At 54.2% G+C, this 10797-nt stretch overlaps 1 protein-coding gene across 1 annotated transcript in view; it reads right to left on the bottom strand.

The window, feature by feature from the left end:
• CDH23 (cadherin related 23) overlaps window positions 1–10797 on the bottom strand; it is a 193116-nt gene that overhangs the window by 30054 nt on the left and 152265 nt on the right. Inside the window, exons 28-37 of the mRNA XM_017826156.1 lie at window positions 9638–9698; window positions 8604–8752; window positions 7420–7555; window positions 6822–7210; window positions 6628–6729; window positions 6083–6085; window positions 4924–5073; window positions 4058–4186; window positions 3820–3948; window positions 2663–2890 (exon numbers count right to left, since the gene is read on the bottom strand). Of these exons, the coding sequence (XP_017681645.1) occupies window positions 2663–2890; window positions 3820–3948; window positions 4058–4186; window positions 4924–5073; window positions 6083–6085; window positions 6628–6729; window positions 6822–7210; window positions 7420–7555; window positions 8604–8752; window positions 9638–9698 (1476 nt within the window). The remainder of the gene's footprint in view (window positions 1–2662; window positions 2891–3819; window positions 3949–4057; window positions 4187–4923; window positions 5074–6082; window positions 6086–6627; window positions 6730–6821; window positions 7211–7419; window positions 7556–8603; window positions 8753–9637; window positions 9699–10797) is intronic.

Raw genomic sequence — 10797 nt, 5'->3', positions numbered from 1 at the left:
GGCTCAGTCCCTTACTGACTCTGCTGGGGAAGCTTTCCCAGTGCCTCCGGCGCTTCCCTCTCCCTTCCTTCTCCCTGTCCCAGCAGCTGCAGCTGGAAAGGCACTCCAGGATTCTGACTGCCCCCGGGCCCTAACCGCTTTGAAACCCTCTCCAAGTCCCTCTGGTTGCTAACGAATGCATTGTTTGATGACAGAATAAAGCTTTGTCGGAAACAGGTTTTGCTCTGTGCAGCAGGAATCTCATTTTTCGGGATATGCAGTGCTGCAGGCAAAGGTGAGCCGAGCAGCCATGCTCTGCCAGAAGCACTGGTGCGGCATGTTGGGGCACTGAGTGGCATCAGGGACTGTTTCCCACCTGGAAAACTTGCCAGAAGAAAAACTAAAGACTTCTAGAGGAGAGAAGAAATGATGGTTGCAGGTGGTTCCTGCAATTCCCACAGACACCAAGACCTTCCAGTTGTAGCTCACCAGCTTGGGAAGGTTTTCTTCCCTGCAATGCTTTTTGGGGTAAACATTTTCCTTTAATCACCAGCATTTTATCCTTTTGTCCCTGCATTTCCAGCTCCCAAGAGCATCCTCTTGGCTAGTCTTCTACGCTCCATTGCTGTCCTAGGTATCCCAGATCATCGTGGGACTTCCAAGTCCTCTCCCAGCTCTGTCCTCTCTGCCTCTCCCCACTCAGAAGGTCAAATCTCAAAAGCACGTGGACAAATTACAAACAATTTTCCCCTTTTGTGCACTGTTGCATCAGCCTGGACCTACTTGTGAAACCATAATTTTTGGCAGCCAACAAACCCCTGACAGACATCATTTCACCACCCAGGCGTGAGGCCAGCAGGCACCAAGCGACACGCCGGACTGCCTTTCACAAGACCTAAGTGTCCTCAAGCTCTGAAACAGGCCAAAACTCTTCTCCCCACTCAGGAATCGGGTCACTGGGTGCTTTGTTTCACTTCAGCATGGTGGGATTTGGATTGCCAGTGTTGGCATAACTTGTGCCAGTGATGTGGTGGTCACACAGCAGAACCCCCGAGGACACGCAGGGCTGTTGGGACCCCACTTCTGCAGCGGGAAGCGACAAGCTGTGCCACTTGTCCTCTCTGGCACTGGGAAGGCAAGAGGGCATTGCCATGGCAATGGGATTTTCCGGCTCGGCACAGGGCATTCCTCAGCACGGCACCATCAGTGATGTTCCCACAGTGCCGAGGTGATGGTGACAAGGAGGAGCTGGTGGTATTGGGGTGATGGGGACAAGGAGGAGCTGGTGTAATTGGGTGCTGCAGTGACCAGAAGCTGCCTTCTCTCATCCTGGGGGAAGAAACTTACCTAGATTTAACCCTCAGTGACAACACAGCTTATGGAAAAGATGTTGATGTAGAAGCAGGAGTGTGAACTACCCAGGAGGGAGGAGCTGAGAGTGCAAAGCCTGAAGTGAGAATCACAGCCAGTTTGCACTGCTGGCTGTGACCTGTTTCCTGAAAGTGTATTGCAGTCAGAGCTCTGTTGGGAGAGCAGAGAGATGGTGAGAGATAGCAGGTGGAGGGGTGGGGGGGAAAGGATGGCAGTGTCATGCAGGGTGTCAGCCTATCTCACCATTTGGGCTTCTTTGTGCACATAGGTGCTCACTCACCTCCCTGCAGAGACTTGGGGTTAGAAGGGCTGGAAAATGCTCCTGACGGTATTTGCTCTTTTGACTCTGTCACGCCAGAATCCTCCTTAGAGGCACAAATAATGAACAGAGCAAGACAGTCACCTCCCCAGACCACAGGATGATGGATGGGGTCTTGTATCAGCCCCAAACATGTGCTCAGACCCTGCTCACCGTGGGCAGGACACTCTGGATGGCAGCAACATGACTAATGAGCTCCTCCAATCTCACAAGGTGTGGACTACAATGGCTACAGTGGTAATTAATCACAGAATTCTAGAATGGTTTGGAATGAAAGGGACCTTAAAGCTCACCCAGTTCCACCCCCTGCCACAGGCAGGGACACCTTCCACTAGCCCAGGTTGCTCCAAGCCCCATCCAACCTGGCCTTGAACACTTCCAGGGATGGGGCAGCCACAGCTTCTCTGGGCAACCTGTGCCAGGGCCTCCCCACCCTCACAGGAAAGAAATTTCTTACTGATATGTCATCTAACCCTGCCCTCTGTCCGTTTGAAGCCAATGTCCCTTGTCCTGTCACTCCAGGCCCTTGTCAAATTTACCAGAGTTCTCACTCACAAGGACCACAGCAGGCACACGTCAGCCCACAGTGAATGGAACCACGGTCCAGCTGCTGCTCCAGCCACTTCCAGTGCTGAGATGGGTGGACAACATCTGGAGACCTTCCAGACTCAGCCCACAGAGAGCCTGTGAGCAGGACAACTCCTGCAGCCGCCGGCACGTTTTCCCATCGGGGTGCTCGTGACATTTTTGGCGTTTAGAGATGGGAGACAGAGCTCAATGAACGACTGCATGAGAGGATCCTGCAGGACCAGGCACCAAAGGATGCCCTGAGCCAAATCTGTGCACAGGAGATTTGGACCCCGAGTCGCACCCCAGAACATCATAGCCTGTGCCTTTTCCACTCTTCCACGCTCGGTGTTTCAGTACTGAGCTTGCTCCCATAGTGCTGCCCAGCCCCATCTTCCCCCCCGAAGGCCCATTCTGGTGGCTCACCGACAGGGAGGGGTTGCCCTCATCCTCGACAGTGACCACGAGGCTGTAGAAGCTCTTCCGCTCGCGGTCGGGCGGGGAGGGGCGGGTGGCGATCTCGCCGGTGACACGGTCCATGCGGAACGTCAGGTCCTCATTCCCATGGGTGATGTAGTAGGACAGGACACTGTTGAGGCCGATGTCCCGGTCGGTGGCGCGTACCTGGGCCACCGCCGTGCCACCGCCGACGTTCTGCAGGGCGAGACGCCGGGGTGAGCCGCAGAGATATGCAACATTAGCCTCATCACATATACAATAGCTGATTAATAACATAATTCCAATATACAGAGAGGGGTTTTCCAGGCACTGAGGTGCTTGAGGCCCAGACTTGCTGCCCCAACACCCAGCAGCTCAGCAGAAAGCTGCACATTAGGTCTTATCTAGTCTGGCACAGCCTGGAAGGGCATAAAACCCACTGTGTGTGCAGAGGTGAAGGCTGTGTAATGGACTCGGAGCTCGGCTAATTATTTTTGGATAGTCCCATTATGGAGGAAATCAAAACAGAAATTCTGTTCTTCAACCAGCTCTGAACACGTATTAAATAGATAAGAAAACCCTAACAGGGCAATAACCTTAATGTGAAGCTATAAATCATGAGCAGCAGTTCCTCACAGCTAAGTGGCACTGGCTATTACTCACATTTCATTTTTCATCACCAAATTGAGAATCCCCCCCCTCCAGTCCAGGAATTAAACTGTCAGGAAATAAGTTGTCTTTCCTCATGCCTGATTGTGTTTTATTGCTTCATTATCTAGCCCTTGCCAAGCTGCTTCCTGAAAGCTATTCCTATTCTGCACTGTGCTGCCTCTTGTGTCACTTCAGCGGCATTTCCATGGGTGTGTAGCAACTTCTTCTTCCGGCTGGTCCCTCCAGCCTCACAGGCTTAAGTTGCCTGCAGAGCTTTTTCCTAGCCCAGAACTAGGAGTCCATCACCAGTGAGGGTTTTCAAGGGGTCACCAACCCTTAGATCACCCAAGGTGAGGACAGCAACAGGTCACCAATCCTTAAATGACCCAAGGTGAGGTTTGCAAGGGCTCACCTACCCTGAAATCACCCAAGGTGGTGAGATGCATTTCCCCTTGGGAGGGTGGAAGAAGAGAGGAGAAGGGCTGGGTGCTCACCTCGCTCACGCTCACGTTGTAGCCAAAGGGGCTGTCAATGACAGGGGGGTTGTCATTGATATCAAGGATGTTGACTCGCAGGGTGTGCTCTTTCCTCCGGGGAGGCACACCGCCATCCGATGCTTGGATCTGCAGGTGGGGGTGGATTTTCAAAAAACTGCTATTTTGAAGCTCACAGCTCCAAGAAAACAGCCTCGCTGCTCAAACCAGAAGAAGCCTAGGGAGGTTTGGTGCTCACCCGTAAGGTGTAGTGATCTAGCAGCTCCCGGTCCAATGGCCGTGCCACAAACACCTCACCATAGGTGTTGTTGGTGGTACGGATCTCAAAAGCCCGGCCAATGTTCCCTGATGTCAGCGAGAAAGTCACCTGGAAACATCACAGGGAAAGAAAGACAGGGCAAGCAAAGTGATGCTGTGAGGAGACAAAAGGGACCCTACAAAAATAAACCCAGCATCACCTCAAGAAGTCTTTGAGCTTTCTTAGAGGGTCCAATGAACTGGGACCCACAGGTGTGCTGGCTTATTGCAGCCACCCCATAGCACCCATCTGACCCCGCAGCTCCTACGTTGTCAGCAATTTTTGTCATTGGGGGTGACGGGACCTCATTAATGCCTGTCTGTGTGGTAATGAAAATAACAAATGTCAGCAAGCTTCCTGTTCAGCCTGCCAAGGACCTCACTGCTGGCTCCCATGGCTGGAGAGACCACAGCTGGTTTTCAGATTGCTGGGCTCCTTTCAACACGTGTCCTGCAGAGCTCTTTGCCCCAGAGCCCAAAGAAAATGTTTTTCCTTTTGTGCTGCAGGTTCTGACTGGGGAAACTGCACAAACCCCACAAAAACCGCTGGCATCAATGACCAGAGTTTGCTGTCACAGGGATGCAGAGGGGAAGGGGTGGGAAGATGCTAGTGGAGGTATTTCTGTGTCAGTGAAATAGTACCACAGCCTCATAGGCAGCTTCACGACTGCTGTGCCAGCCTCATTGTAGAATATCCTGAGTTGGAAGGGATCCACAAGGATCATCGAGTCCAGCTCCTGGTCGTGCACAGGAAAACGCCAGGAATCACACCATGTGCCCAAGAGCTTTGTCCAAACGTGTCCCTACCTGCCCGTTCCTGCCTGCATCTGGATCTCGGGCCAGGACCACGGCCACCCTCCTGCCGACGGCGCTGTCCTCGGCCACGCTGACGGACGAGTCCGAGGTGATGTCGAACTGGGGGCTGTTGTCATTCTCATCCAGGACTGTGATAGTCACCTGTGGGCATGCACGGGGCTCAGGTGGGGCACAGACAGGAGCTGGCCCCCTGCTCACCTGTCACCCTGACACCTTGGCACATCTTCAACCCACCACGGAATGACACAGCTATTTGAGCCCAGGGGCTGAAGTTACATCCCTGCCTGCAGAGGAGGAGGAGGAGGAGGAGGGATGCTTGGAGGCTGGAGAAACAGTAAAAGGCTGCTGCAGCTCTCAAGTGGTAGTTTGTTCTGTGGAGCATCCCTTGCTTTTTATCCTCCAAATAGCTGGGCACAGAGCAGCTCAGGCTGCTGCAGGGTGACCCTTTCCTGCTAAGCTTTTCACAAGCAGTGATTTCATCCGAGCTCACAGCATCAGGGTCAGGCAGGGTTGGCTTTGAAGTTCAACAGGCACAAGGAAGGCAGAGCTGAGCACGTTTAAATCAACCAGGGCAAGCTGGGTATAGAGGAGACCTGAGCTCCCTCCTGGGAAAAGACACCTGGGCACAAGATGCTTTGAGGGGACCTGGCTACCTCGGCCACAATTAGCCAGAGGAAATGCTCTCATCGAGTTTGTAATCAAAGTGCTGCAAGGGGACACAGAAATGAGAGAGGAAGAGCCTTTCTGTTCCTGGGGATTTATTTATGGGTGCCCCAAGCTCCCAGGTGCAGCCAGGCTGAATAGGACAACATCCCGGGAGGAAGCCGGGAGTGAGTTGTGCGCCTTGGGGTGATTCAGTTATTGTTGCTGCCGAATTAAAAACAGAGAGCCAGGAGCAGGGAGAGCTCATTCAGCCACCAGGACGGATCCGGCAGCTGCTGTCCCAAGTGGAGGATCAGGGCACTGCGATTCCGCTCGCAGCAGCAGGATGGCTCACAGGAGCTGCACCACGTCCTGGGGGATGTCAGAGAGGCTGGTGCTGGTGGAACGGGGATGGAGACGTCCACCCTGATCCCTCCCCGCAGCTCAGTGTGGAGTTTGGAATGGATTCTGGTCCCCAGGGTGATGCCAGCACGACGGACATGCTTACCTTCTGTTGGAGGAGAGCAGAGGGGGAAACAGAGAACACAAAGAACGAGGAGTTAGTGGGGGATGAGGAGGTGTGGGTTAACCCTGCATCCCACCACAGCAGTGTCAGGAGCCACAGGTACCCCTCCGCAGTGATTCAGGGGCTCCTCTGTTGGTGCATCTTTTTGGTTTTTTTCTAGATAAGGTTGGTAGATTTGCCCCTCGCCCTGGGAGAGATCCAGACAAGGGCAGGGCAGTGTGTGGAGAGCACAGCTGCTGGGACCTGTGGGCTGGCCCTGCACCCGATGTGCCTCCTGCCCTGACAGAGAAATGCAAATCACCCCCTGCTCAGCTGCCAAATATAACCCTGTTAAACACAAACCACAAAGTGTTTCAAGGCCCCTAAATTTACCTCCCTTGAAACTGTTTTAGCTGGTTTCCCCCCAGATCAAGGTTTCCAGGCCCTGAAAGCTGGAGCGGGGAGGACACGCTGTCCCATGCTAGAGGAAGAGGAAGGTGATCTGAGCTTGACAGAGGATGGTGGGGAAGTGGGGAGATGCTACTCACCACCGTGGAGTCAATCTTTGGTCCTCCATCATCAGCCACCACTGTCAAGGTGTAGAAATCCCCTTTCTCTCGATCCACCTGGCCTTTGACTGTGATCACACCCTGCCAAGGATGAAAAACAGTTGTGTTGGCCACCAACATCAACATTCGTGGTGCACAGCCAAGCCAGGAGGGACCACGCTGTGGCTACTTACAGTGATCCCATTGATTTTGAAGAGGGAGAGCGCTTGGGCATTGGTGTTGGGGTCAAACTTGTAGGTGATCTGGTTGAGGTTGTCGATGGAGCGAGCCTGGACTCGGAGCACCTCGGAGCCCAGGGGGATGTTCTCCATGATCACAGCCTCGTAGCTGCTGTTGGAGAACTGCACGGCCTCATCCAGCTCGTTCTGCAGGCTGACGTACACGCTGCAGAAGCCCTGGTTGTTGGGGGGCGCTTGGTCCGTGGCAGAGACATTCATCAGGTAGCTGGTTTTGGTCTCGTAGTCCAGGTACTCTATCGTCGTGATGAGGCCCGTGCTCTCATCAATCTCAAACTTCCCTTCTGCGCCCGACACGATTTTGTAGTTCACCAGACCACCATTCCCTGGGGAGGGAGCAGGAACCACAGAGCTGGCTGGACCACCCTGGCTGGACCAAGCACCCTGAAGAGGTGGGCGCCACCGGTGCCAACTCTCACCACGGAGCAGAGCCCATCCCACGTGTGGATTTCAGGCCAGCCATGCCGGGATCCATGCAGTGGCTGATTTCACTGCTCCCCCCCACACTGGGTGTGTCTCACCCCCACCTGCCTACCTGTGTCCCGGTCGGTGGCCCGGACCACTGCCACTGAGGTGCCAATCCCGGCCGTCTCCCGCAGCCCCAGGCGGTTGTACTGGCGCTGGGTGAACACCGGCACCTCGTCATTGACGTCCTCCACATACACGATCACCTGTGGAACCCCCCAGAGAGCCCACGGGTGAGCCGGGCAAGCTTGTGAGCCCTCACCCAGCTTACACTGGTGAGGGGAAAATACGTCCTTCGTGGTGTTTGTGGAGAAACATTTCAGGGTGTTCAAGGCCGGGCTGGATGGGGCATGGAGGAACCTGGTCTAGTGGATGATGTCCCTGACCATGGGGAGGGGGGAGGGGAGGGTTGGAATGAGAAGAGCTTTAAGGTCCCTTCCAACCCTAACCATTCTAGGATTCTATGATAATCTCTTCTATAAACACCACGTGATGGAGACTGAACACAAACGGTTTAACATCACAAATTTAAACAAGCCCTGTGGTCGGAGTGACTCAGTCCTTCCCTGGTGGGAGGGAGGTACACTGGGTACATCAATTCCTCTGTCCTTTGGGATCCCCTGCTCATAACCTTGGAGACCCCACAACACAGAAATGCTGGTGACTCAGTGGGAAATTTTGCTCAAAGTTCAGTAGGTCGAGATGCAGTTTCCCCAGGGAACCTGTTTTCTCCTCCTGGTTTTCTGCCTGCTGCTGGTGCTGTTGGCATGTCACACTCGGCCAGAGCCCATCCCATCACTGAGTCTAAAAATAGATGCAACTGGAGGACTGGGTCGGTGGGAACCATGGGAAGCTGGTGTGTCATGGCTAAAGATTATCACCACTGGATTATTTAAATAGATGCCTGGCCAGGAGACACAGTTTTCAGCAGGCTAAGGCCCAGCTTTTCCTCCCAGCAGCAGACCTGCATCTCACCGGGCGAGCAGGTGAGACAAGAGACTCCCTCTGACAGTGATTGCAGCCCACTTAGCAGCTTCATTGTGCCAAAATGTCACAGGAAAAAAGAAAAAAAAAAAACCAAAAACCCCTTAACAAGATCTTCTCCACCCACAGGCAGCCCTCGGAGACTTTCCGTCAGCATTTCCATGTCAACTCTCTCTAATTTCCTGCACAACTGCCAGGGCTGGAAAGCATCCTAAATATTTTGCACAGACTCCCCTGCTGTCCAGCCCTCGGTGGCTGTGAGGTGCTTACCCGCACGGAGCTCCTCATGGGTCCCTGCTCTGTGTTGTAGGCCTCCACCTCCAGGACGTGAGAGGAGTTCTGCTCCCGGTCCAGGTGCCGCACACCGCGCATCACCAGCCCGGTGCTGGGGTTGATGCGGAAGTGGTTGTGCTCGTTTCCTGGCAGGGGGAGAAAAAACGAGAGGGATGTTGCCCGCTGCCCTTACATCCATCCTGGTGACACACTGAGCCCTCCCCAAGGGGCTATTCTAGAGGAAGATTACTGAGCACAACCCCAGCCCCACCACCTCCTGCTACATCAGGCTCAGTTACATCAGGGTTTGGCCCTGGGACAAGCCAGGAGGAGTTACAGAATCTCATCAAATAAGAACAACATGGACCTGCTGGGGTGAGTCGAGAGGAGGCCATGAAGACACTCCAAGGTCTGGAGTACCTCTGCTAAGGAGCCAGGCTGAGAGAGCTGGGGGTGTTCAGCCTGGAGAAGAGAAGGCTCTGGGAAGACATTAGAGCCCCTTCCAGTGCCTAGAGGGGCTCCAAGAGAACTGGAGAGGGACTTTGATGAAGGGTCTGAAGGGACAGGACAAGAGGGAAAATGGCTTCCCACTGCCAGAGGGCAGAGTTAGATGGGATATTGGGAAGAAATTCTTCCCTGTGAGGGTGGGGAGGCCCTGGCACAGGTTGTCCAGAGAAGCTGTGGCTGCCCCATCCCTGGAAGTGTCCCAGGCCAGGTTGGACAGGGCTTGGAGCAACCTGGGCTAGTGGAAGGTGTCCCTGCTTATGTCAGGGAATTGGAATGAGGTGGTCCTTAAGGTTCTTTCCTACTCAAACCATTCTGCAATTCTAGGATTCTATCTATTGTCCATCCTCAACAAATCATCCCCCAGCAATTACCACTAATGCTGGAATTCTGCTTAGGGGTGGGGGAAATGTTTCTGTGGGCTGCAAAGTACAAAAGGATGGAGAGCACAACCTCCTGAGGCTGCACATGTGGCTGCCAGAGCCTGGTACAAACCCACCGATGCACAAGGGGGCACCTGGACTTACCCTTGACAATCCGGTACCAAACTCTCCCATTAATGCCTTCATCCGCGTCTGTGGCCTTCACCTTCATGAGACAAGAAAAGCAGCGAAGGTGAAGGGCAGAGAATCTCAGACTGTGACAAGTCCCCCCACCCTGCTGAGGCTGGACATCCTGCTCCTTCACCTGAGCCAGGGAGCTTATCAGCTGCAAAGTAAAGTAAGTTATCCTCCCCTCATCACCAGACAGCAGGGATAGTGGGCTTGGGTTTGCTGTTGGATGGATTGAAGTGGGAGCTGAGCCTGAGGACCGTGCCATGAAGCCCAGGGGTCTGTGCACTGGTGGAGGTGCCTCCACGGATCCTGCCCTGCACACCAATGCTTGTCCCAGTGGCAATGCCATTGGGATGGGGTATTTCTGGGATGATTTGAGCTGGGCAGGGAGAGCTGCTCCCACGTTGGGTGGGCACACAGCCCACAGCATCCCAGTGAGTCACCCAAGCAGCAGCATATGTAAAACCTGCCAAGAGAAACGTGAATGCAACCAGCCTAGAGCATGCTGGTGCTCAAGCTGAGCCCTCATGAGCCCCTGGGCAGTGGTGGGAGCACTCCTTAGCTGTGATGCACTGCACAGTCCTGGCATGCACTGAATAACCCATTTGTCTGTCCTGGAAAACCCAAGGCATGGGTCCCCTCTGGTGTCACTGAACAAGACTGTAGTGCTTTCCCTAAAAACCCAGCCAGCAGCCACCTCCGGCAGCTGGGAAGCGGGCCCTGGTGGGGAACAGCAGGACGGGGCTCACGACCCAGCTGGCACTGAGCTGCTGCATCTTCTCTCTGCAAACCCAACTTCCCACAGAGCATCCAAAGCTCGACTGCAGCGTGGCTGCATGGAAATCACCACAGCGAGGACACAGGGAATGCCTTGGCCTTTATCCTCCTCCTGTTTCCCTCTGCAAGGCATCTTCTGCCACATCTTCTTCCTATAATGTTACCCAGTAGTTTTGTTTTCCCAGGCAGGTGGGGGTTTGCACCCAGACTGGCGCTGGAGAGACGAAGTGTGGGTGCAAAGGATGCATGTGCAGTGGGAATGGTGAGGGCTTCCACCACCAGCCCCACAACACTTGCAGGAGTCAGAGATGCTCTTCTGAAATGTGTCTGTGAGATGCTTTGAACTGCTCTTGCTC

This window comes from Lepidothrix coronata, unplaced genomic scaffold (assembly GCF_001604755.1).
Source record: "Lepidothrix coronata isolate B3197 unplaced genomic scaffold, Lepidothrix_coronata-1.0 Scaffold124, whole genome shotgun sequence".
NCBI classification, from domain to species: domain Eukaryota; kingdom Metazoa; phylum Chordata; class Aves; order Passeriformes; family Pipridae; genus Lepidothrix; species Lepidothrix coronata.
This window is presented reverse-complemented; position numbering and strand designations above follow the sequence as displayed.